This window comes from Rattus rattus, chromosome 2 (genome assembly GCF_011064425.1).
Source record: "Rattus rattus isolate New Zealand chromosome 2, Rrattus_CSIRO_v1, whole genome shotgun sequence".
NCBI classification, from domain to species: Eukaryota; Metazoa; Chordata; class Mammalia; order Rodentia; family Muridae; genus Rattus; species Rattus rattus.
This window is the reverse complement of record NC_046155.1, coordinates 167036043-167059446: the sequence shown is the minus strand read 5'-3', so window position 1 is coordinate 167059446 and position 23404 is coordinate 167036043. Positions and strand designations below refer to the sequence as shown.

The 23404-nt window shown below is 48.6% G+C and overlaps 1 protein-coding gene across 5 annotated transcripts in view; it reads right to left on the bottom strand.

The window, feature by feature from the left end:
* Positions 1-20097, bottom strand: part of Actn4 (actinin alpha 4) — a 69332-nt gene extending 49235 nt beyond the window's left edge. For 2 of the 5 annotated variants that reach the window (XM_032894030.1, XM_032894028.1), the window contains exon 1: positions 19775-20096. In XM_032894030.1, coding sequence (XP_032749921.1) covers positions 19775-19936 — 162 coding nt within the window. In that variant the 5' untranslated portion in view covers positions 19937-20096. Of the gene's footprint in view, positions 1-19774 lie in introns of all 5 variants that reach the window. The other 3 variants (XM_032894026.1, XM_032894027.1, XM_032894029.1) reach the window with 2 other exon arrangements.
* Between the last annotated feature and the right edge of the window lie 3307 nt (positions 20098-23404).

Sequence of the window (23404 nt, the reverse complement as noted above, 5' to 3'; positions counted from 1 at the left end):
CAGAGCATCTAGCCCGTGCAACCTGAGGACGACCATGGTCCTTCCTAGGCAGTGGCGATGACTTTTTTCTGTCACTGTGGTCTTCAACAGCACCTTCCCAGCAGCCACACACAATAAGTAAACCAGCAAGCCAAGCTTGAATATGGTCGGGTTCACTAACCATCCACTCCAGCATCAACCAGGCCACTAGGTTTTTCCTTGTATAAACTCAAGCTGCTTTGCCCAGGTGATGCATCCTCCACGTCTAGATCTGTCTTTTATTCTCTAGCAATAGCAACCCAAACAAAGTAGGAAGGTTTGGGTCTCAAAGGGACTGAGGGAACCCTCGAAGCCACACACCCAGACCCACTCACTGGAGACCCAGCTGGAGATCATTTATAAGGGTAGTAACCCTGACATCTAAGATCCTTTCTGAACCCAAGGGGGCATCATCGAGGGTGCTGCACAGATAATCAGGCAACATGTTTAACACTTTCCTCCTTTTCAGGACCTAAGCTCTAAGGGTTAGAGCTTGCCTAGAACCCATCACTGGAACAAGATTTGGTGGCACAGTGAGCATGCCCAGGGTCCTGGACCCATTCTCAGCACTGGTGTGTATGTGCATGTGTTGATTTAACTGTTTTAAAGCTATGATTAGGATTATACATGCATGCGCGCAAACACACACACACACACACACACACACACACACACACACAGGATATGAACCACAGGAAGCTTCCACGGCTTTCTTGTTTAATGCTCACACTTCCTTCTGAGGCTGTTAGGAGGGGCATACTAACTGTATCCGGAACACACTGCATTCTCTTCAGAGGCCATCCAGAAAGTAGACTATGCAAAGCATGAAAGGAGACACCACATTATAGCCCCATCTGGGTGACTGCCTGCCTGTGGTTTGTCTGGAATTCCAAGGCGCGGGCACTTCCCCGATCTTCTCTTCTCATGGGTGCTTCTACATAGATGGTCCGTCAGCTTGCATGTGTTGCGCTAATGTCCTGAAACAGGGCTACCCTGAGTTTATTTTTGTTGCTTTCATTTCACGGCTGTGTCTGTGCCTCTGTTAGACTCCCAGCCAGGGAGAAAATGACAAGATGCGAAGCTTGTCCTCTGCTCAGAGACAATCCAGACGGCTCCCGGAGGCACATGGACGATTAATGACACAGGGATGCCAGCTCACTGGCACTGGGGAGTCTTCTGAGAAGCTTTCTGCGGAAGCAGCGGGCCTAGCGGTCTAGCCCCGTGTCGGGAGGAGGGAGAAGCTGCCTCCTACTTCACTGGGAGAGCTGCCGGTTACACAGAGCACCCAAGAGGGAGCGTTCAGAAAGGGCTGTCTGTCCCTGAAAAAGCAGCAGTCTGAGGAGAAAAACTAGTAACTTATGTTTTTATTTTTTTTTTAATTAGAAAAACTAAATCTGAGACACACACACTTTTTTTGCCATCCTTCTTTCCTTTCTTTTGGGGGGTTGACAGGGTTTCTGTGTAGCCCTGGCTGTCCTGGAATTCACTTTGTAGACTAGGCTGGCCTCAAACTCAGAGAGATCCACCTGCCTCTGCCTCCTATTCTGGGATTAAAGATGTGTCTTACCATGCTAATTTAAGACCCTATAAAGACTGACATATTCCCACCTCATCCCCCTCCCCCTAATACATGTATATACCACCCCAGGCCAGATGTTTGTTGGTGTCAACTATAGCAGTGGTTCTGGACCTTCCCAATGTTTTGACTTATTAATACAGTTGCTCAAATTATGGTGACCCCCACACATAAAATTATTTCCCTGTACTTCACAACTGTAATTTTGCTGTTATGAATCATAATGTAGATGAATATCTGATATGCGTGCGACTCCTGTGAAAGGTCAGTTTGAGACATCCATGAGCTCGCGAGCGCGCGAGCGCGCGAGCGCGCGCACACACGCACGCACGCACGCACACACGCACACACGCACGCACACACGCGCGCGCGCGCACACACACGCACACACACACACACACACACACACACACACACACAGACGCACACAGAGTCAAGATCGACTGGTTGAGTACTGTGGACCTAGAACGATGACATCATCCAAGTTCTGGGTCCTTGGCAAGGATCACAAACATTGTTCACACTGAGTTTCCTGCAAGGGCTCTGAAGACAGGAAACCAGCCCTGTACCTCAGTTCCTTGCCTGATCTGAGCCATCCTGTCAGGGCAAAACAAAGACTTTGTGTTTTTCCCTAAAACACACACACACAAACACACACACACACACACACACACACACACACACACACACACACACACACACACCTTTGCCTGTACTTTTTAATGAGCACCTTAATTACAAGCTAAAGAATTAGATACATTTACAGATGACCTCATGCTTGCTGTAATTAGCAATGTGAAAAGAGCTGGCACATCCCTATGCTGGTTCTAACCTACCCCATTCCCCAGTGAAGGTTAATTAGGAAGCGTGACCTCCCAAAACAAGTCGCTCCGGTCCAGACAGCCCTCCCTCCCCCCAGAGAGGATTGGCCTCTCCTCTCCTTAGTCCAAAATGGATAGGGCTTCAGGAGGGTTTGACTTGCCTGGGGTAATGATGCAGGAGAGGTGACAGATTTCTGAGGGGCCCCACTCTGAACAGTGACAAGTTTTAATTAACACTGAAGATAATTTAACCCTGGCACAGTAAAGGGTAAGAAAACCACTCATCTCAGAGGCAAGTGTTTGGATCTGCATGGTTCCCATGCTCGTTCCCACTGCACTAAGTTTGTCCTTAGTGTTCTGATGTGCAAACCCCGCGCTGAAGGTGCGGCTGACTCAGGCTGTTACTTTTTCTGTGCTAGAGGAGTGTCAACAGCCTGGTTTGGAAAGTGCGAGCAGGGTGGCCCTCCCTCAGGGTCCAGCCTGCTGCCAACAACAGGAGCTCCCGAGAGTGGCTGTGCCCGTACAGCCACCCCCCACCCCCAGCCCACAGTCAGTTGTCACTCTGCTGTAACATTTTCCAAATTTGCTGTGGGCCTGCGCCCTGTTAGGGGAGAGGCTGGGAGGCGGACATTCTCCTCATTCTTTTGCCTTATTAGGTTGTGGATTTGATTGCTTTAGGGGGGATAGGGGCTAAGTTGAGGAATGGCATCAGGAAGTGACCCCTGGAAGGGGGGGCTGAGAAGGAAGAAGGGAGATGAGCAGCAGCCATGAGGTTTTTGGGGCTTTTTTGGGGGGGGGTGCTAAGCCCCCTGGAACTCCTAGCTCGGGTTGATGGGTTTGAAGTAGGCTGAACATAGGCTCCGGTGAACCTTGTGGCCCTGTGTGACAGTCTTTCTGAGCAGTTTCTTGGGCATTATCAGTGGGAAACTTTCCTGTTTCTACATCCCTTAGAAGAAATAGCTGCTCACTACAAATGAGCATGGGGGGGAGGTGTGCTTCTCATATGAGGTCATAGGAAGCTTTGTGTTTTTTTGTTTTTTTGTTTTGTTTTGTTTTTTGCTTTGAAGAAGGGACTGGAGGGAAACCTGGGGAAAAGACCCAGTTGACAGCAACCTTGGCAAGCTGTGGCACCGGTCATGGGGAAGTCTTGCTGATACTGTCTGCAGCTCATCTAACACAAAACTGCTCAGGACTCAACTTCGAAACAAGCAGCCACCTCCCAGATAATGAGGTCCAGATGGACACAGAGAGGGCTAGGCCATGCCACTTGTGGCCCAGTGTGTTTCACCACGTGATGGAGGGTGCTCATCTGAAGGCAGGGTTTAGGCTCTAGAGCTCCCTGAGGGAGAACTAACGGGAAGGGAGTGATGCTGGGTCTTTTCCTGTGTTGTCCATGTCAACAGCACTTTCAAACCCTGAAACTTAACCCCTGATCCCTGCCCAAGGGCAAATAGCAGAAAAGCAGGAGTGGGTGTAGAGTCCAGTTCTAATTTCTCCCAAGAAAAGCTCTGAAGCACCCCCTGCCACCCACACATTTCACTGCCTCCTACTTGATGCAAGGATAGTGTGGACCGGGGCATCCAAAGAGCCTACCCACAGGGATTCACCTTAGCGCTGCTTTCCAGGGTGCAAACGCTGGGGTGAGTACCATCAGGGCTGCTTGTGTCTAGTGAGGAACTAAGAGTAATCAACCAAGCACCTGCCAGCCAGCACCCCTCCCCACAGGAGTCAGGGTCCATCAATAAACATTTTCTTCCTGGGTGCATGTGTGTATATGTATATATGTATGTATGTCCATATATTCAATATATAACACAGGCTAGCACTGAACTTGGGGAATCCCTGTGTCTACCTCACAAGTGCTGGGATTACAGCCATTACTCCTGGTTCATGCAAAAGTATTTTGCAACTTATGCCCCAGGAACTTCTTTTCAAAATGGGGGTTAAACAATATATTCCCCAACTACAAGCATGAATCTCAGGTCCCCATTTGACAGAACAGTGGCCTCCCTAACTTCTCTGCCTTTCATGAAAGGGAGAAAGGGTACCTCATAAAGACTGTCAGGCAGCTTTGACCACCTGCCTGAATAGGGAGAAAAGGAAACAAACTGGTTATGTTTCTCCATCCTCTGGCCCTAATGACACCAGGCTACAGTGACTATCTCAAAGCAGGTAACATGCACCACTTCCCTACCCCTACTGGCTCGCCCCACAACAAACCTATCAATCCCAGGTAGAGGAAGAGGAGGAGACAGCACTACCAGGTAACTGCAGCCCTCTCTGCTTGAATGGAGCTTTAGTCTGGGTTTCATGCATCATCTGCAGAGGGCAAGTTGCCACTTGGACAAAGGCACAGCTAGTGACGCTAGTCCTTTTTTTTTTTTTTGGTTTTTTTTTTTTTGGAGCTGGGGACTGAACCCAGGGCCTTGCACTTGAGGCAAGTGCTCTACCACTGAGCTAAATCCCCAACCCCATGACGCTAGTCTTTTATCTCACAGAGGCCAGAATACTGCCCAAAAATGTCGATTTATTTATTTATTTATTTATTTATTTATTATTCTTTTTTTCCGGAGCTAGGCAAGCGCTCTACCACTGAGCTAAATCCCCAACCCCAAAAATGTCGATTTATGAAGCTCATCAAGGGCACTGCAGTGTCTGAGTCACAGTTGGCCATGAACAACTGAATAAGGACGGCATTTAAAAACACAACAAAATAAAAACAAACAAACAAACACTAAATCAGGTGTTTCCTGGGATGGGATCTCTTCGATTCCATAAGCCAGCTCTATTACTGGGACCTGGAAGTTTAGCCTGGCAGTAAAAATAACTCTTCCGATAGAGTGCTGCTTCTGGGCACTGCAGGGGCAATAAATATATGAGAACACTCCACAGGCCAGCTGCCAGAAACAAGCCTCACTGATCTTGGAGATCATCAGACAGAACGGCAGTAACTAGGGCTATGTGGCCATCTGCACCAAGTGGCAGTGTGTGGCCTTGCATATGATGTGGAGATGATACTGGATGTGTCCCCATTAGTTAGGTTTGTTTGTTTGTTTGTTTGTTTTTGAGACAGGGCCTCTCTGTGTAGCCCCAACTGTCCTGGAACTCACTCAGTAGACCGGGCTAGCCTTGAACTCAGAGATCTAGCATGCCCAGCTTCCTGTCCTGTTTGAACTGGAGATAGTGTCTCATATAGTCCACTATGAAGCTGAGGATGACCTTCGACTTCTAATTTTCCCAGTCCTCCTAAGCACAGGGATCCCAGGTGTTTGCTAACTTGCTCAGGTTCTCTGAACCCTGTGAAGGATGACTACAAGTTCAAAGCCAGCCCCAGCTACAGAGTGAGTTCTAGAATACAGTTAGGCTAGCTGTCTAAAAATCAAAGGCAGCCAGAACAGATCCCTACCTGGATTTGGCCACTTACAACATTCTACCTGTAAAAAATAAGAGGCCCCACATGGGCTTGAATTCAGAGGCTAGGGTCTTGTTACTCAGAGGGCTCCCAACACAGCTGAGCTAAAGACTCAAGGCACCCACCTCTAACACCTGGAGATCCCACACAGACAATATGCACCAGGGGAAGCACTATTCGAAAGCAGCAGCTATGTAGTAGTCCCTCCTCCGACTTTGCCTCCACGCCCCAAACTTGCCCACAGCTGTGGTGCACAGCCCCATCCCCACACTCACCTCCTTTATGAAAACTTCCATGGCTGACCTGCCTGTCCTTTGCCACCCCTCTCCTCTCCCAGGACACAGCTAGAGCACTGTGGACTTGTCGGTGTGCAGTTTAGTGGCCTTCTGAGTCTCATGTAGCTTCACTCGCTACCCAGATCCGCTGTGAGCTCCGAGAGCATGGGCCCGGTCTCCGGTTTCTCTCATACCCCAAAGGCCCTGCATGGAGCTCCACTCAGCAGAGAGGCCCAGCAAGGGCTGTTGTTCAGCCCTGGCGGTCATGTTTCTACCTGAGTACTAGACTCCAGGGCCCACAGAGCCCCAACTCAAGTTACACAAGAAGCTGGTTGGCTGTAAAACGCAAACCTACTCTGCAGCAGGTGGCCCTCGTTCTGCTACCTAAGTGGCCACTTGCAAGAAACCTTCCTCCACTTTATAGTTTAATGGAAACACAGCTTCCCCTCCCAGAGACTTTTCTATGTACAGCAGTAACCTGGAATAGGCTCAGCGGAACATAAATGCATAGTAAACCACCCAGCATGGAAACTAGCTGTAGCCCGCATGAGGGGGAGCACACAATGGACTCTGACACACTTGCCCTTCGCTGCACCCTTTTTGTCCACTGAGTCAAGTTTATCAAGAAGTTTCTTTTCACACTTGAAGGGATGAAGATATTCTCTCCCCGACCCCCCCCTCTCGGCTACCATGCCATATAGCTACTGAAAGATTTAGTAAGTCACATGGGTACTCTGCGACAGCAAACCCTGCAGCATCATCTTCTTCCTGCCTGAAGCAGCGCCTGCCTGCCCACTAAGGCAGACTTGACTCCAGTGCTCCGCTAGCCTCTGCTCACAGGAGATGTTTGCTCTAGGATCTCTGCAGGGCAGGGTGAACCCAAACCCACACTCAGAGTATACAGGAGCCTACCTTCTCCCTCTGCTACAGTGTGCACAAAGCAAGAGTGTTCACCAGGAGTGCGTGCGCTCTCGTGCGCTCGCGCTCTCTCTCTCCTCCCTCCCTCTCTCTGTCCTTCTCTCTCTCTCTCTGTCCCCCTCTCTCTCTTTCTCTCCCCCTCCCCCTCTCCAGGGAGTAAAAGCCGCACAACTAGTCTGACAAGCTGAGTCTTCAAATGCAGAGAGCCATGGGCACACTGAGACTACATTGTCCGGCACTGACTTCCTGGCTTCCATCAGGATACAAATGGCAAAAGTCGGAGGTGCAATCACCAAGTCTCCCTCCTCCTGGGAATGGAGTAGTCCTAGACCCACCTGACCAGAGGGGACAGGAAGAGATAGAGTGGGTGGGAGAGATTTACAGAGGGCAGGGCCTAGTAGAGCTCTGCTAAAACTGAGGCTCTACAGATTTGCAAAGTGGGTAAAACAAGGTGACTGTTGATGACCCGATCCCCAGAATCCATAGAGTGGGGAGCTAGGTCCAAGTCAGGCAGGGCTACATCACACAGAGAAACCCTGTCTTGAAAAAACAAAAAATAAAACTAGCCAGACTTCTGACAGGGCGTGGTGACATGCCTGATTCCTAGCAGCTGAGAGGTGGAGGTAAGAGTGGATGACGGTGAGACACTGTCTCCAAAGCCGACAGTAGCAACAACACGCAGGCTTCAAAGGGGCACTGGACGCTCTGTGGCGTCTCACGGGTATAAACGGTCTCTTGATGAAATCGGGGATGGGAAGGGGGTTGGACCTGCCCATGAGGTAAAAGTTAGGTGCAGTCATACTACAAAGCACGAGCACACAGTGCTGTAAAACTCCAGACTCCATAGCCACCCAGGCTCTAATCAAACACAGGTGCCTACTGCAGCGACCATCAGAGATAATTGAAGCCTTTGTTTGCTTTACTGCAGTGCAGTTTGGGGATTCCCACTTTAGAAGTCAGTTCTGGTCTGGCTCATGCAAGGAGCCCAGGAAGAAAAGGCTGCAATGTCCAGGTTCCTCGCCACCTTATCAGCACTTCAGGAGACTGAGATTGCTGGGCCAAGTGGTCTCTGACACCCTGGCCTTCTTCCACGGTAGGTTACAGCTAAACCACTCACTTCAGAGCCCTTCTCTCCAGCCCCAGAACTATTACCAACCTCCAATCTCCCGTAAAGTTTAGTAAGGAGGGTAAGGCAGAGAGAGACCCATGCCTTTGCTCCACTCTGGCCTGTATCAGTTCACCTCACTGCTACACTGATTACTGAGCTAAACACAACCATTTTCATGTCCTTTCTAAGACAGTCTCTTTTAGCCCAGGCTCACTTGAACTTAGGATCCTTCTGTCTCCAACTCCCCAATGCCTGGATTACAGATGTGTGTTATTCAACCCAGTCCACGGTCCCACTGCTGCACATGTACTCTGAGGATAAAATCTACTTCAGAGGACTATGTGCTGACAGCCCACAGTATACCAGAGCAAAATGCTAGCTGCCATTGGTTTACAGCACATAATCCAACCTGAAGTTATCTTGTTTACTGTGTGTGTGTCCACACTAACCTGTGCAGGCACATGTAGAGGCCAGAGGCTGACATTGTCATGTCTTCCTCGATTGCTTCTCTGCCTGTTTTTCTGGTGTGTCTATGTGTGTGTGTACACCTCATGTCCCAGAGGCCAGAAGAGGGTGTTGAATTTCCTGGAACTGGAGTTATAGGCCATTCTGAACTGCCTAGTGAACACTGGGAACCAAATGCTGGTCCTGTACAAGAGAAGTTCAGGCTCTTGGCCAAGGCTGTATCTCTGGCCTAAGTTTTGAGGCAGGGTCTCTCAGTGAAACTGAAAGTTGCAGCTCTGACTACACTGGCCAGCCAGCCAGCCTTCCAAATCTGCCTGTCTCCCTGCACACATGTAACTCAGGTTCTGTTCATATGTTGCCATGCCTGGCTTTTACATGTGTGCTAGGTCCTAAATCAGGTCCTCATACTTGTACAGTGAGCACTTTGCTCACCGAATCATCTCCCCTGGTCCCCACCTTCCTTAAGTACATGTGTAGTGTCACCCTCCCCACCAACCTCCAAGGCATCTGGGAAGATACAGAACGAGATGGAAGATGGTCTGCATTTTTTGGTCCTCCAACTTCCTTAGTGGTCACACACCAATCCCAAAACAGTCCCCAGAGGCCCTGGACTCTTGACAAAACTAAACCCATTAGAGACTGAACTGCCACTCCTCAGAAATCTCATTTTCCAACTATGCTTGGAATGTTTGATAGGAACAGAAATTTATTTTTAGGCAAGGAAAGTTGTCCCCTAAGCTAACCCTACAGTCTTCAAGCAGGCCGTATTTGGCAAGGGTTGCCTTGGTCTTGTTTATCAAAAGGCCCAGAATTTTCTCAAGTCTACGGTAGCTGCTCAGGGAATACAGTGGCCTGTGGGTTTGCTATCCTTACAGTCAGAGTCTTGCGGTTCTCCTCTGCTGCAGTAGAAACCAAGTGTCCCTTCCACACCTTCCCCAGTTTGGGGTCAAGGTCCATTAACCAGGCACCCAGAAAGCGTTCAGAGTTATCAGTGTACTGAATGTTTTCCCATCAGTTGACCCCATCACTGAGTTATAAAAGCTGAGCATAGTGGTCTACAATACCAGCCGAGACAGAGGGATCACCAAGTGTCAGAGGCCAGTCTTGACTAGGTGGCAACTGACCAGTCAGGGATTTGTATCCTACTTTCTCAAAGTGAGGAGGAAAGGTCGACATGCTAGGGATGTGGCACAGTGGTAGTCTGCAGAACACACACAAGGTCCTGGATCTAATCTCTAGTATAAAAAAAAAGTTTAAAAAGTGGCCAACGGGCTGGGGATTTAGCTCAGTGGTAGAGCGCTTGCCTAGCAAGTGCAAGGCCCAGGGTTTGGTCCTCAGCTCCAGGAAGAAAAAAAAATTAAAAAAAAAAATAAAGTGGCCAAGGCAGGTGGGTGTATTGGGAGTGGGGGTGTCTCCACACATCTTTAATCCCAAACACTTGGAAAGCAGGGGCAGCCAGATCTGAGTTCTGCGTCATCCTGGTCCACAGAGTGAGTTCCAAGCTAGTTAGGACTATACAGTGAGACCCTGTCTGAAAAGAAGGGAAAGGGAAAAGTGACTAAGAAGGCCCTCCCCTCATTGATGTAGGTATTTCCTGACCACCCCACCAAGAACCATAGGACCAGATGACTAAAGCCAACATCTCTGAAAAAGACATCTCGATACAGGCCGTTCTGTTTTACAGAAAGTCAAATCTACCACAGTCTTGGCAGCACAGCTCAAATGATCAAAAAAAAAAAAAAAAAAAAAAAGGAACTGCCTCACAACCGTGGTGATGTTTACTGTCTGGACACCTTCCAGGACCTGAAAATCTGAATCATGACTGGTTCACAGACAGCCTGCAAGAAGGGCCAATTCATCAGACTGCCCTTGAACCAGCCTGGCAAGTCACTGCTTCCAGACATTTTCAATTTTGAAACTGGGTTTACTTCATAGGCCCAAACTAGAAGACTATGTTAAGTCTTAAAGTTAAAAAAAGAAAAGAAAGGAAAAAAAAGAACAAAGAAAGCCCAGCCTTTCCCAAAGCAAGCCATGTCGGCAGCAGCCCGGGCCACATTTCTCTAAAGTATCTTAGTTTCATTAGGAGTTTAACGAGCCATGTGTCTTAAAGGAAAGGACAGGGGTGTTCTCAGAGCTGGATAGATGTGGAATTTGTGATTTTTTAATAGTGTTCTTTATTTGCTCTTGGGATCTGATGAGAACTTTAGAATTTTTAATTTGTGTTTGTAAAAACAGGCAAAAGATGAAGACATATAGAAGGGGGGCAGGTAGTAGCTCAGGGGTAAAATTGTTCCCTAACGCATGTGAGGTCCTGGGTTCCACCCCCAGCACTGAGACAACAAAAGGCCACATAGCTGAAATTCCAACTCTAAAAGCCTAGAGAAAAAGACCCTAGAGTGGCTACAAAGCCACCAGCTGCTGTGCACATATCCCTTATCAATGAAGTAGGCTGGCCCAACTTCTCTTCTTGTCAGAGAACAGAGCCACCCATACCCTTCTGGGCATGGCCACTGTGCAAGACATGTGTGCATCTTTTCTGCCCAGGGGCCCCTGGGTTGGGTGCAGCACTCCCCCAAATAGTAAGCAGACTGGGTTTCCGTGGTGAGAGCAATTAAATACCTTCTATTCACATCAGAGTTAGTCAGACAAGAGTGCATTAATGTGCTAATCTACGCACGCACGCACACACACACACACACACAAACACACAAAGAGAGAGAGAGAGAGAGAGAGAGAGAGAGAGAGAGAGAGAGAGAGAGAGAGAGCGCTCTGATAACACTGACTGAAGACAGTTTCCAGGACTGCCTTTGTCCTTTAGCGATCAAAAAAGGCCTGTCATTTGGATACCAGAACAGAAGACTACAATGCCTAACGTCTCTTCCTGCCTGAGACACTCCCTCGAGCAACCCTGTCCAGTCATCCTTTTGTCCTCCCCTTACCCTTTAGATGCTGAATCATATGCAAGCTTCCTTCCGCAATGTTGTCTAACCTCAAATTGGCTTCCTCTACTATGGTGGGGAGTGGGGTACACATTTCAGTGGTTGCTGCCCCTAACTCTGGAGTGATGTTAGAGACATTCTTATAACTTCACTCTAGAGGGGCTGGAGAGATGGCTCAGAGGTTAAGAGCACTGACTGCTCTTCCAGAGGACCTGAGTTCAAGTCCCAGCAACCACATGGTGGCTCACGACCACCTGTAATGGGATCTGATGTCCTCTTCTGGTGTGTCTGAAGACAGCTACAGTGTACTTATATAGATGAAATAAATCTTAAAAAAAAAAAAAAAAAAAAAAAACCCTGCACTCTAGAGGAACTGCCCTCTATGTGTGTTGTGTGTTATGTGAGACTTGGGAGAAGAGATAGGAAGACGGGCTGCCTCCAATCCACCCACTATGAAAAACCCACTAGAAAGCCAATGACAGACATCATTCAGCCCCACACCTTTGAGGGAAAAGTTGAAGAAGGATAAAACAAACCACAATGTCGCCTTTCTTTCTGTCTGCAGCAGACACACACATGCTATTGTGCTGCTGGGGCCCCCATTCAGTCATATTGCAACACTATCACAAGGATATTTCCCAAGATGACTTCATGATGCCTCGGCAGTAACAGCCACTTCCAACTACTACTGCCCCATGTCCATGGTTTCACTACAAGACAAAGAATCTGTTCTGCTCCAGTATTCAGAGGGAAAACATTTTGGTAACGACACAGAGCGCACCAGTCTCCCTGTTTGGCAGGAAAGAGCGTGCTTTATTCACGGCAGTGCCGTCTTCCAGCACGCAGGTCTAAGAGACCTGAGCCGTGGAGAAGACCATCGTGCAGCGCGTGCCGGCTCACACTCTGGTGTTTACAGTAGTCTGGAGTGGTACTGAGGACCTGTAACCCTAGCACCCAGAAAGCAGACCCAGGAGTGTGGGTGAGGCCCTCCTGTCTCAGATCAGGAGGGGTCTAGAGGTGTGGTTTGGTGGTGATAAGCTTGCATAGTAAGTGCCACGTCCTGGGTTCCTGTCCCAGCATGGCATAAACTGGGCACAGTGGTCCCTGCATGTAACACCAGGACAAGTAGAGGCAGGCAGTCTGAGTTTATCCTCAGCTACATATGGAATTTGGCAAAGCCTGGGCTACATCAGAGACTATCCCAAGGATGAATCAAGTATCATCCAATCCTGCGCAAATCTCGTGGGCATTCAAGGGACTGAATATTCCTAGGTGAGTCACTGCTCTGCCCACTTCCAGACATGTTTCTAGGGTCAGATGAGATACAATTTTGAGTGTGGCAAGCACAAGAGATGTTCAGGATTGTCCTTCACAGACCTTCCGTGGAGCCTTGACCCACAAAGTGGTTGTCTCTTCAGTCGGTCAGCAGTGACCTTGGTGGTCTCAGGGAAGACCTCTTGTCACATGGGTCTTCACCAGCACACAGCACTCTCTGCACAGAGGGAGCTGGCCTCAGGCCAGCACCTTGGCAGGAATAGGACCCCACGGAAACTTAACATTCTTTTCTTCTCCATGAATTTATTTTTACAGCTTCCTTTTATGTATGGCCAGGGAAACCAAATCTGTCAGGCACCAGATTTCCCCTTTTTACAAAGGCTTTTAGTGTGAGGCATGGTGGTGCATGCTTTTAATCCCAGGATTCAAGAGGCAGAAGCAGGTGGATCTCTGAATTCCAGCACACCTAGGGCTGCATAGTTAGGCCCGGTCTCTAAAAAATTAGAAGTGGTCTATGGAGCCCAGGCTGGCCATAAGCTCAGCAGTAGCTGAGGATGACTCAACTCTTTCTCTCTCTGCCCCACCTCCCAAGTACTGGGATTACAGGCATGTGCCATCCATCATGTCCAATATTTTTTTTTCTTTTTTTTTTTCCGGAGCTGAGAACCGAACCCAGGGCCTTGCGCTTACTAGGCAAACGCTCTACCACTGAGCTAAATCCCAAACCCCTCATCATGTCCAATATTTAATTTGGTTTTAAAACCTAAAAAATTTCAAGTTGACTTCAGGATATTTATTAAGTATGTAAGGTAAACAAGGGTATGGAAGAGTTTAGGAGACTGATCAAGTGCAGAGACTATCTGAGTCAGTTTCTTCACGCACACAAGCACGTTACCTAACCATTGGTTGGGGATGGGTGGTTGAGAGGTCATTACAAGAATAGAGGAGCAGAGGGGCTGGGGGATTTAGCTCAGTGGTAGAGCGCTTACCTAGGAAGCGCAAGGCCCTGGGTTCGGGTCCCCAGTCCAAAAAAAAAAAAAAAAAAAAAAAAAAAAAAAAAAAAAAGAATAGAGGAGCAAGTACAACTGGTGGCAAACACTAAGTCCCAGTAGGTCAGTCTACAGCTTTTCAGGTAACATTTCAATACATCATAGCTAGGAAAATGGCCACTGGCCATGGGCCTCCCCAGTAACTGTGGCTCAAACTAGCTACTGAGAACTTTCTGTGGGCAATCTGCTAGGTACAAGAGAGAAGGATGTGGGGTGAGAGGAGGGAAAAAAAAAAAAGCACACAACCAAAGGAGGCACAGCATCAAGATAAATGTCTCAGGGACTTTCTAATCAATTCAGGTGGACTGCTCCTGGGCTAAAATCCCCAAGCACTCAGGCTTGTTCATATATATAGAGATGCTGCTTTCTGCCAGAATCCCTTTCTGTCAGATGGTTTGGGCCACCTGGTCTTTAGACAGAGGCTACAACTGACAATGGTTGTTTCTCTCTCTCTTTTTTTTTTAAAGATTTATTTATTTATTTTATGTATGTGAGTATACTGTAGCTGTCTTCAGTCACACCAGAAGAGGTTGTGAGCCACCATGTGGTTGCTGGGATTTGAACTCAGGACCTTTGGAAGAGCAGTCAGTGCTCTTAACCCCTGAGCCATCTCTCCAGCCCGGTTGTTTCTCTTTCATTCAATGACTTTAGACTCTAGATATCTGGGCAACAGACTGAAATGTTACTCATGAATCTTCTTTAAGTGTTAAGAGCTGGTCTGCCACTTTCAGATACTTTGTAACAAATCCCGACACCTATATTGCAACACTGTAACTATATTTCCTTTGATGTTTTAACATAACTAAAAGGACTCTAATCTTGAGCTCTCAAACTACCCAGTATAAAGGCTTCTTTCACTGGTCCAGGAAAGATTTTTTTTTTTTAAACCTGCTTTCATCTCTCCTTTAATAGGTCAGTGTCTCAGTTACCTTGGCCATTGAATTGCCAACTTGCTATATCACTAGCCTCTTATTTCCATGAGAAAGGGAGAGGAAAAAAATCATGTAACATGAGTGTTTTTGTTATTCTGTAAAACTAAACACATAAATAAAGGCAACAGAAGGAAACTGAGGGAAGGGGGCTGAATGCTGAGAACAGAGCTAGGGAGTGCAAAGGAAATAAGGATAAGCAGGTGGACATTCAGCAAGGACAGGCAAGCAGGGCTGGGAGATCGACCTCTTGATATTTGGGCTATTCAGAAAACCTGAGTGAGTGGGACTACAGCAAACAGCTGTTAGCTCATTTTCCCCCCTCAAGATGCCAGCAAAGCAATTTAAAAAATAAGAAAGGTCTGGTTAAAGGTTTGTGTAATGTCCAGCATGCTATAAATCAGTACGGCAAAAGCCTAGAGTGTTCATCTCAACAGCCTCAAATTCCTTGGGCATTCCCAAAGTGATGCTTTTTTGGCTCCCTCCTCCTAGCTGTCATCTACTAGACAGCGCTGCCAGATAACCTGTACTGCACACTCACTCAACTCTGGAAAGGCCGCTGTCTGGCCAAAGTCAGCAGTAAGCAGAGAGCATGCTGAAATGACAGAACTCTCCTTACCTGTCTGTTAGGTTTAGACTTGGAATTCAAAACTAGGCCCTGCTCCCAGGCAGGGTGATGAAGTGAATAAGTGTGAGGATACATTTTAATTGACCTCCCTGCTAGCCTCTCCCTTGGATAGGAAGATAGCATCACACCCTCACTTGCTGGTGGGCTTTTTGTTGCAGTTTATGTAAGACAGGGTCTTACTAAATGGCCTTAACAGGCCTGAAAGTCTATGTAAATAAAAACCCTAACCAGCCTTGAATTCACTTATAATCCTCCTGACTCTGCTTCTAGTGAGCTGATACTACAAACCTGTGCCGCCATGTTCAGCTAGAGTCCTAAGAACTCAGGCTTGCCTTGAATGTTAGGTTACCCAGGCTGGCCTCTAACTCTCAGTGATCCTCCTGCCTCAGGATACAAAATGCTGGATTATTCGACTCCTGGGTCATTCGGTTTTTTGTCTGTTTGTTTGGGGGGTCCCTACTAACACTTTCACCCAACTTTCCCCACAAGGCCAAGCAATTGGCTGCAATTAAATGAAAGCTTCTAGCATGACTTTCATTCAACTGGAGGATGAGTCAGTTCCTGCTTCCAAAGAAACCACCCAGTTGGTCTCAGAAGCTGGACCCAGAGAGGGTGTTTTTCACAAGGTAAAAGGCAACACCCCTCGCCAACACATACCCTGGACTGCCTAGGATTAGGTGAAGTGGCAGATGCCACTCCAGGGCCACAACCAGATCGCAGTTCTCAAGTGTGAAGAAACCTTACCCTTCCAGCAATTTCCCCCCAGCAACTTTTTATTCCTTCTTCCTGCTTTTTGAAATAAAGATCTCCCCATATTTGCTCATGCTGGAAGACCCTGAACTCGAGATCTGCCTGACTCAAGATCTTGAGTGCTGGGCTTCCAGGAGAACACCACGCATTTTCCAGGAGGGCGGGAGGAACAGGATGCTGGCAGCTGAGGTACTTCTTCCTCTCTTCTCCCAAGAGGGCACACACACAGTATATACTCACCCAGCTCACAGACTTCTCTGGTTTCCAGAGGACAACCCAGCCTGGCTACATTTTTTTTTTTTTTGTAAGTATGTTATTTAATTTTGAAAGCTGCTAAGGAGCTGTTAGTCTTAGCCAGCTCCTCAGAGGGGAGCAATTAGAGTAATGGAGCAAAATACCAGATGGCTACTTTGGGTCCTTCATCATCAATCCAAAAGAAAAATGGGGGTAGGGGAGGAATGACTTACAGAAAAACAAAACACTATCAGAGCTTTCAAATAATTAACTCACATTTAATACAGCACGAGCCAAAGGTCAGGGTCTAAACACTGAGGTCTGCAGACAATGGCGTGCCAATGAACACTCAAGCTCAGAACAAGGCATTTCCTCTTGCTGTGAGACCTTTGGGGGGTAACTCTTGCCCTTCCACAAGAGCCAGAGATGTTCCGGAAGTCACTTTAGGAAAGTGGTCTTCAGTCACATTATCCTACGGATTAGGTCTGATTAGCACTTGGATGGGACAAACTAGGAAAGGCAACTGGGGACTCTTAATTGCTCAAGAATTTGTTTACAGGCCAGTAGTTCCGTGCTATTCAGAAGGAGGCTGGGGCACATGGATCACCTGAGCCCAGGATTCAGGGAAAACCTGAACACCAATATAGACTAAACCAACTATAATAAAATATTTTTTAAAAATTAGCCCAGTCCCTTGTCCTCCCACGATGTTCAAGACTGCCCTGTGAAACACCTGTCGCATAACCTCCTTATCTATAATGCCTCGGGTATAGGGGTATAGCGTGAAGGGCTTCCAGGTAAGACGGACATACTCTTGACTTGAGCTAACTCCTGCTTCAGCTGTTCTGGCCACAGAACTTTAGAGTGTGGGAACAAGACTATCATTCTCCCTGTGGTGGGAATATCTACATGCCTTGGAGAGGCAAGAAAAGCCTGTCATTCACCTTCACAAAAGTTGCACTGGAACATGAGAAAGGCCCAGGCATAAACAAAAAAGGAAAGTTCTAGCATTCCTGTTGGGGCTTGGGTTGAGGATTCTTATAAGGAAAAAAAGCACCGATTGGTATATTCCTTTCATAACTCCTCCCCTCACGGCACCAGGAATCTTAGCCTATGCAGGACAGGGTGTAGAGGTGAAGCAATACTTTTCCCCCAAAGAACAGCGAAGTGTAAATATTTGCTGGAGTAGGTTATAAAGCAAGCACACTGGAGCAGGGCCCTTCCAGAGCTGCTGAAGCAACTTTAGAGAACATTGAGAGCCACCCTGTTCTTCCGTCTTTCCTGGCTGGGAAAGAAGGGAACCAGGAAGGAGCCGGGGAAAGTGACACAGGCAGCCATGAGGGCTCTGGTGAGTCCTGGTTCCTGTCCAGGATCTGAACACATACCAGCCTCACCATGTACCCTAAAGAGTGGCATAGAAAAAAGGGGGACACCAGAAGTTGGTACTTGTGAAAGGAGGATGGTCCCTACTCCTGTTATACAGAGAAAAGGGACGGGGGCATAGCACTTTTCCCTAAAGATCCAAGACATTCTCAAAGTCGACGCTGTGACCCCGTTTCCTTCCAGCTTTCCAAGTCTTTTGGCAACTTTCAACCTTTTCCAATCTCACATGGCCTCGGGGAATAAGTAATTGTTGAGATCCGACTAGATCTCCCCTGCCTTTCAAAATGCACTCGTCCCTCAGCTATCATTCCTCAACTGTTTTACACACCCACTTTTAGGTAAAAAAGGTGTAAGACGCCATCCTTACACCACTGCTGACTTCCACCCCGTTAGTGACGGCTGAGAGCATACAAGCTGACATTATGATTGAGCCAAGGTTATACCAGGTCCCACCTCAGGCTTCCCAAGTCACAGTGGCTTCTTCCACCATGGACCCTCCAGACTGGGTGCTTGGGCCCAGCCATATAGTAACTTCCCTGCCCCCCCCGGGGGGGGGTGTCTGGGAAATGTCACCAAACCGGCTCTCTCCCACACCCTCAGGGCCCCGCTCCCAGCTCCCAAAGTCCCAACTCCATGCATACTCTGTCGGCAGAGTCACCAAAAGCACACTTCTGATCGCCCTAAGAGCAAGGGCCTTGTCCAAAAGCCAGTGCCCATCAGTAAGTTACAAATCTGGAAACTCTCAACCTCTAGAACGCGTGAAACCGCTTCTGATTTCAATTTTAAATTGCCACCCTCTTCACACACTTGTGAGCCACCCCCACGCACACATTCTCACCCACTCAACACACCCTTCTTTAGCTCTCCCTGCACATCCTCACACCCTCTCTCCCATCACTCCGAGTTTCCTTTTCAACCGCCCCAGCCTCCTCCTCGAACCTCCTCCATACCGTGGCTTCCCTTGTACACTGCCTCCACGCCCCTGAATACCATCGGAAAATACTGCTTTAGTACCCCTTCACCTATCGTCTCCATCAAAAGTACCTACCTACTCTCCCAGGACACTCATTTCTTCCTCAGGCCCTGCATTACCCAGGGCCTTTCTAATCAGACTTCCATTTTCCCAAACTAACCTCCTCCCATTATCCTCCGGCCCCTACTATTCTCACTCCTGTTGAACTATTTTCCCGTGGGCCTGGAACCTTTACTGTTTCACTGCCTCTCCCTTCTTCAAAGCCTCCCCATCAATTCTAATTGTGCCCCTTATCCTCTAACAGCAAGGAACCCTCAATAAACCTCACCCCTTCACCGACATCTGTTCCTAGGCCCCTAACTTCTGCCCTAAACACCTACCTTCTCAGACCCCTCGTCCCATCGACCATCTTAACACCTAGCCACCTCATACTTCAAGTCCATGTAGACTCCCTGGTCCTCCCTCCCGTCTCAGGATTCCACAATCCTCTTCTTAGTGGCCCTTCTTTATCTTTCCTGATTCTTCATCTCTTCTAGAACCACCCACCCAGTACACACACACACACACACACACACACACACACACACACACACACACACACACACACACGGCTTCCAGCAATTCCAATCTCTTCTTCAGATTCTCTGCACCCCAGACCATCTCCTCCACACTGGGATTCCCAAACCGCCAAACACTATCCAGGCTCACCAATTCCCTTCCTGGACCCCATTGCTTGCCTGGGCCCTACCAATGCTTCCTTTGACCCTACAATCTCGCCTTAAAACGCAGTTCCATTTCAACCTCCCGAGTCGTCTTCTCGTTTGCCCCAGTTCCCCGTGTCTCATACCTGGCCGCCACTTCCCCCCTCCCCCTCCAGATTCCCAATTGCTTCCTTAAGCTCTGTAATCCCTCTCCGGGACTCCAAACTCGTTCCCGGACCCGCCAATTGTTTCCTAGGACCCCCTCCAGACCTCCCCTCCCCGCGCAGGACGCCATCCAGCCCGGATCACGGGCCGCGCACCTTGCGCTGCTGCTTCTCCCAGGCCGGGTCCAACAGCAGGTCCCGGTCCCAGTCATCCTCCTGGGCCATGTAGTCGCCCATGCCTCCGCCGCCGCCCGTGCCATTGCCGCCGCTGCTTGGGCCGTACTGGTACGCCTGGTTCGCCGCGTGATAGTCCACCATCCCGCCGCCTTTCGCTAGCCCGCCAGCCGGTCCGCTACCGCTCAGCTCCCGCCCCTATGTCGGAGCCTCCGACTCGGCCGCCGCTTCAGCTGCTTTCAGCCCGCCCAAGACTGACGCCTGCGCAGTTCACTCGCCGCGCCTGCGCACTGCGCCGCCACCGCCACCGCCCTCCCGCGCGCGCGCACCTAAAAAAGGCGAGCCCGCCCCCGGGTGCTCGGCGCCGGCGCAGAATGCACCTCCGGCCGCCCGCCCAGCGTGGGAGCCCAAGCGCTTCTCTAGCGTGAACGCGCGCGTCACCCCCCCCCAGGGTGGGCGGGGCCCAATCATGAATGATTCATAAGGCGGGGCTCGTCATCCGGCTTTAACCTGTTTCTCGAGGTGGAATGTGTTCTCATTCAGCCATTCAGACATAATCAAAATTTATTTGGTGACCTACTATGTACTTAACCGTGTTTTCTGTCTTGGTACTAAAGAAGTCAGAAAAAGTCCCCACCCTTTTGAAACTATATACAATAAACCTTGCACGATGGTACATGGGGGTCTCTGTTTTCAGGCCGCTAAGACTGAAAGCCTGATAACATGTTGGAGCTTGGGTTACACAGGGATACCCGTCTTAAATTAAATAATGGAGCTTAAAACTGGGCATGGTGGTGACACATACCTTAAATTCCCAACTGGAGGTGTGGACAGGAGGATTCAAGGCCAGACTTAGCACACAGCGAGTTTGAGTCTAGTGTGGGATACATGAGGACCCTGTCTAAAAAAATTGAAAAAAGAAAAGGAACTCTAGAATGGACTGGATTTATAAAATCTTCAGATGGGCTTCATAGAAAAAGTAGATAGTTAGAGAAACTCTGAAAGATTCACAAAATAGACATCGAGTTAGATTAGATTGGAATAGCTAGCTAGCCGGGGAAGGCAAGGGATCTTTTTGGACTTGTCTATCTTCATTCACTCAGCAAACACTGAGCCCCTACTATGTGCATCCACTTTCCAATTACAGACAGCATGATAAACCAGGTCAATTATCAAATGACTAAGTGTGTAAGAGAGATGGGCAACGGTAAGAAACATGGAAACCATGTTTTTTTTTCTTTTTTTTTTCCGGAGCTGGGGACCGAACCCAGGGCTTTGCGGTTGCAAGGCAAGCGCTCTACCACTGAGCCAAATCCCCAACCCCACATGGTGGTGTATTAACCCCAGCACTCAGGAGGCAGAAGCAGGCAGAACTCTGAGTTTGAGGCCAGCCTGGGTTGACAGAGTGAGTTCTAGGACAATCAGGAAAACTCTGTCTGAGGGAGGGAGGAGAGAGGGAGAGGGGAGAGGGAGAGAGGAGAGAGGAGAGAGGGGAGCGGAGAGGAGGAGAGAGGGAGAGAGGAGAGACAGAGAGAGAGAGAGAGAGAGAGAGAGAGAGAGAGAGACAGAGAGAGAGAGAGAGAGAGAGAGAGAGAGAGACAGAGAGAGAGAGAGAGAGAGAAACTCACAGGGCTTCTTAAAAAGAGGTAGTCAGCATCCACCACTCCAACAGCCTTCTTCCTGCCCTCCCACCTCTGTCTCCAGCCCCAGTTTGTTATTGTCATTTGATTTCTTTTAAATTTACATGTATGTATTGTGTGGGGCAGGGGTGCACATGTCACATGTGGAGGTCAGAGTTGATTCAGTGTTTTTACTACCTGGGATCCTAGGGGTCAGGCTCAGGTTGAGCAGCTCCACTGCAAACGGAAGCATTTGGAGGTGTTGGTTTTGTTTTGTTTGAAACTGGGTCTTAATAAGTAGCCCAGGCCTGCCACCAACTCACTATGTAGGAGATGACCTTTGACCACTAATCTATCTCCTGCTACCTCCTGAACTCTGGTCCCTCCTTTTCTTTTGCTTTCTTTTTTCCCTTTCCCTCCCCTTCTCTGTCTTTTTTTCTCCTAACAGGATCACACTCTTCTACCCTGCCTAGTGCGGAACTCAGAAGAGCCATACACATCCTTAGCAGAGCACTACTGGGTCAGACACCCGAGTCAGACCACAGCCCTCCCTGCTCAGCTCAGAACCTTGTGTGTCTCCACTCTTAGAAGTCAGAAAAGCTGGAAAGGCTGCTGGGTGGGGTTGCTTTTTCCTGGTTTAAACCCGCCCTTCCTTAGTAATTTAGAAAATTTTTATTAGTTGAGACTCAATGTGATGGCTCACATACAGGTAAAAAGGTCCTGGTGGCCCAGGCTGACAACCATAATTCAATCCCTGAGACACGTAAGGTCAAAGGACCAACCATCTTGCAGAAGTTGTCCTCTGACTCCCACGTAGGTCCTTTTACAAAAGGAAACATAATGAATCTAGATATTTAAATACAGAAAATATAATTGCATGGAAGGAATGGGATTCTGTCAGATCCAAAAGAACCTCAGGGGGTTGGGGATTTAGTTCAGTGGTAGAGCGCTTGCCTAGCAAGCACAAGGCCCTGGGTTCGGCCCCCAGCTCTGAAAAAAAGAAAAAAGAAAAAAGAAAAAAAAAAAAAAACAAAACAAAAGAACCTCAGGACAAACGACTAACTGGGGTGCCTATTAGCATACCGAAGGGCATGCAGGCCTCTTAGCTCCAGGATTGCCTAAGCTCCTCTCAGCCCTCCTCATTCCTATAACCCCGCCTTTGGGCCTGCAAGCCCTTTGCCCTCTTGGCTCTTGGTTCTCTCCCTCTGCTCTCTTGCTCTTCTCCCCTCCCCCTCCTCTCATGGCCTGGCTCAGTCTCCTAATCAGGTTTAGTCTACTACTTTCCCTCGGTGCTCTGGACTCTCCCAGATGCCTCTGGCTGTGCTCTCCCTCAGACCTACAATAAAAACCTCCCCTGGTAGCACATGCCTTTAGTCCCAGCACTGGGGAGGCAGAGGCAGGTGGATTTCTGTGGTGAATTCAAGGCCAGCCTGGTGTACAGAGTGAGTTCCGGGATAGCCAAGGCTGCACAGTGAAATCCTGTTTCAAAAAAAACAAAACGGGGGTTGGGGATTTAGCTCAGTGGTAGAGCGCTTGCCTAGCAAGCACAAGGCCCTGGGTTCGGTCCCCAGCTCCGAAAAAAACAAAACGAAAAAAAGCCCTTTCTCCTCAACCTTACCCTGAGCCTGTCAGATTCACATTCCATTCAGTTTCCTTATGGCATTTCATCATCCGTGTCCTAGACTTTGATGACTGTATCCACCCGTTAGCCTCCTGTCCTCCCTCTCGCTAATCCCTTCCCAAGTAATTCCCTTTTCTAATCTCCGAAAGTTTTGTTCCTCTTCCACCACTGGGATCTTGGGTTGGACCTTCACCCTGGGCCATGTTGCCTGCTACCCTCTTTTTGTGGAATTTTGTTTTGTTTTCCTCTGAACTGGAGGTTAAAGTAGGGCCTGCTAGGCAAGCTCTCTACCCTTTTTTTTTTTGATTTTGTACTTTGAGACAGAGTTTCACTTATGCTGCACACGCTGGCCCCTGACTTGAGATGCTTCAG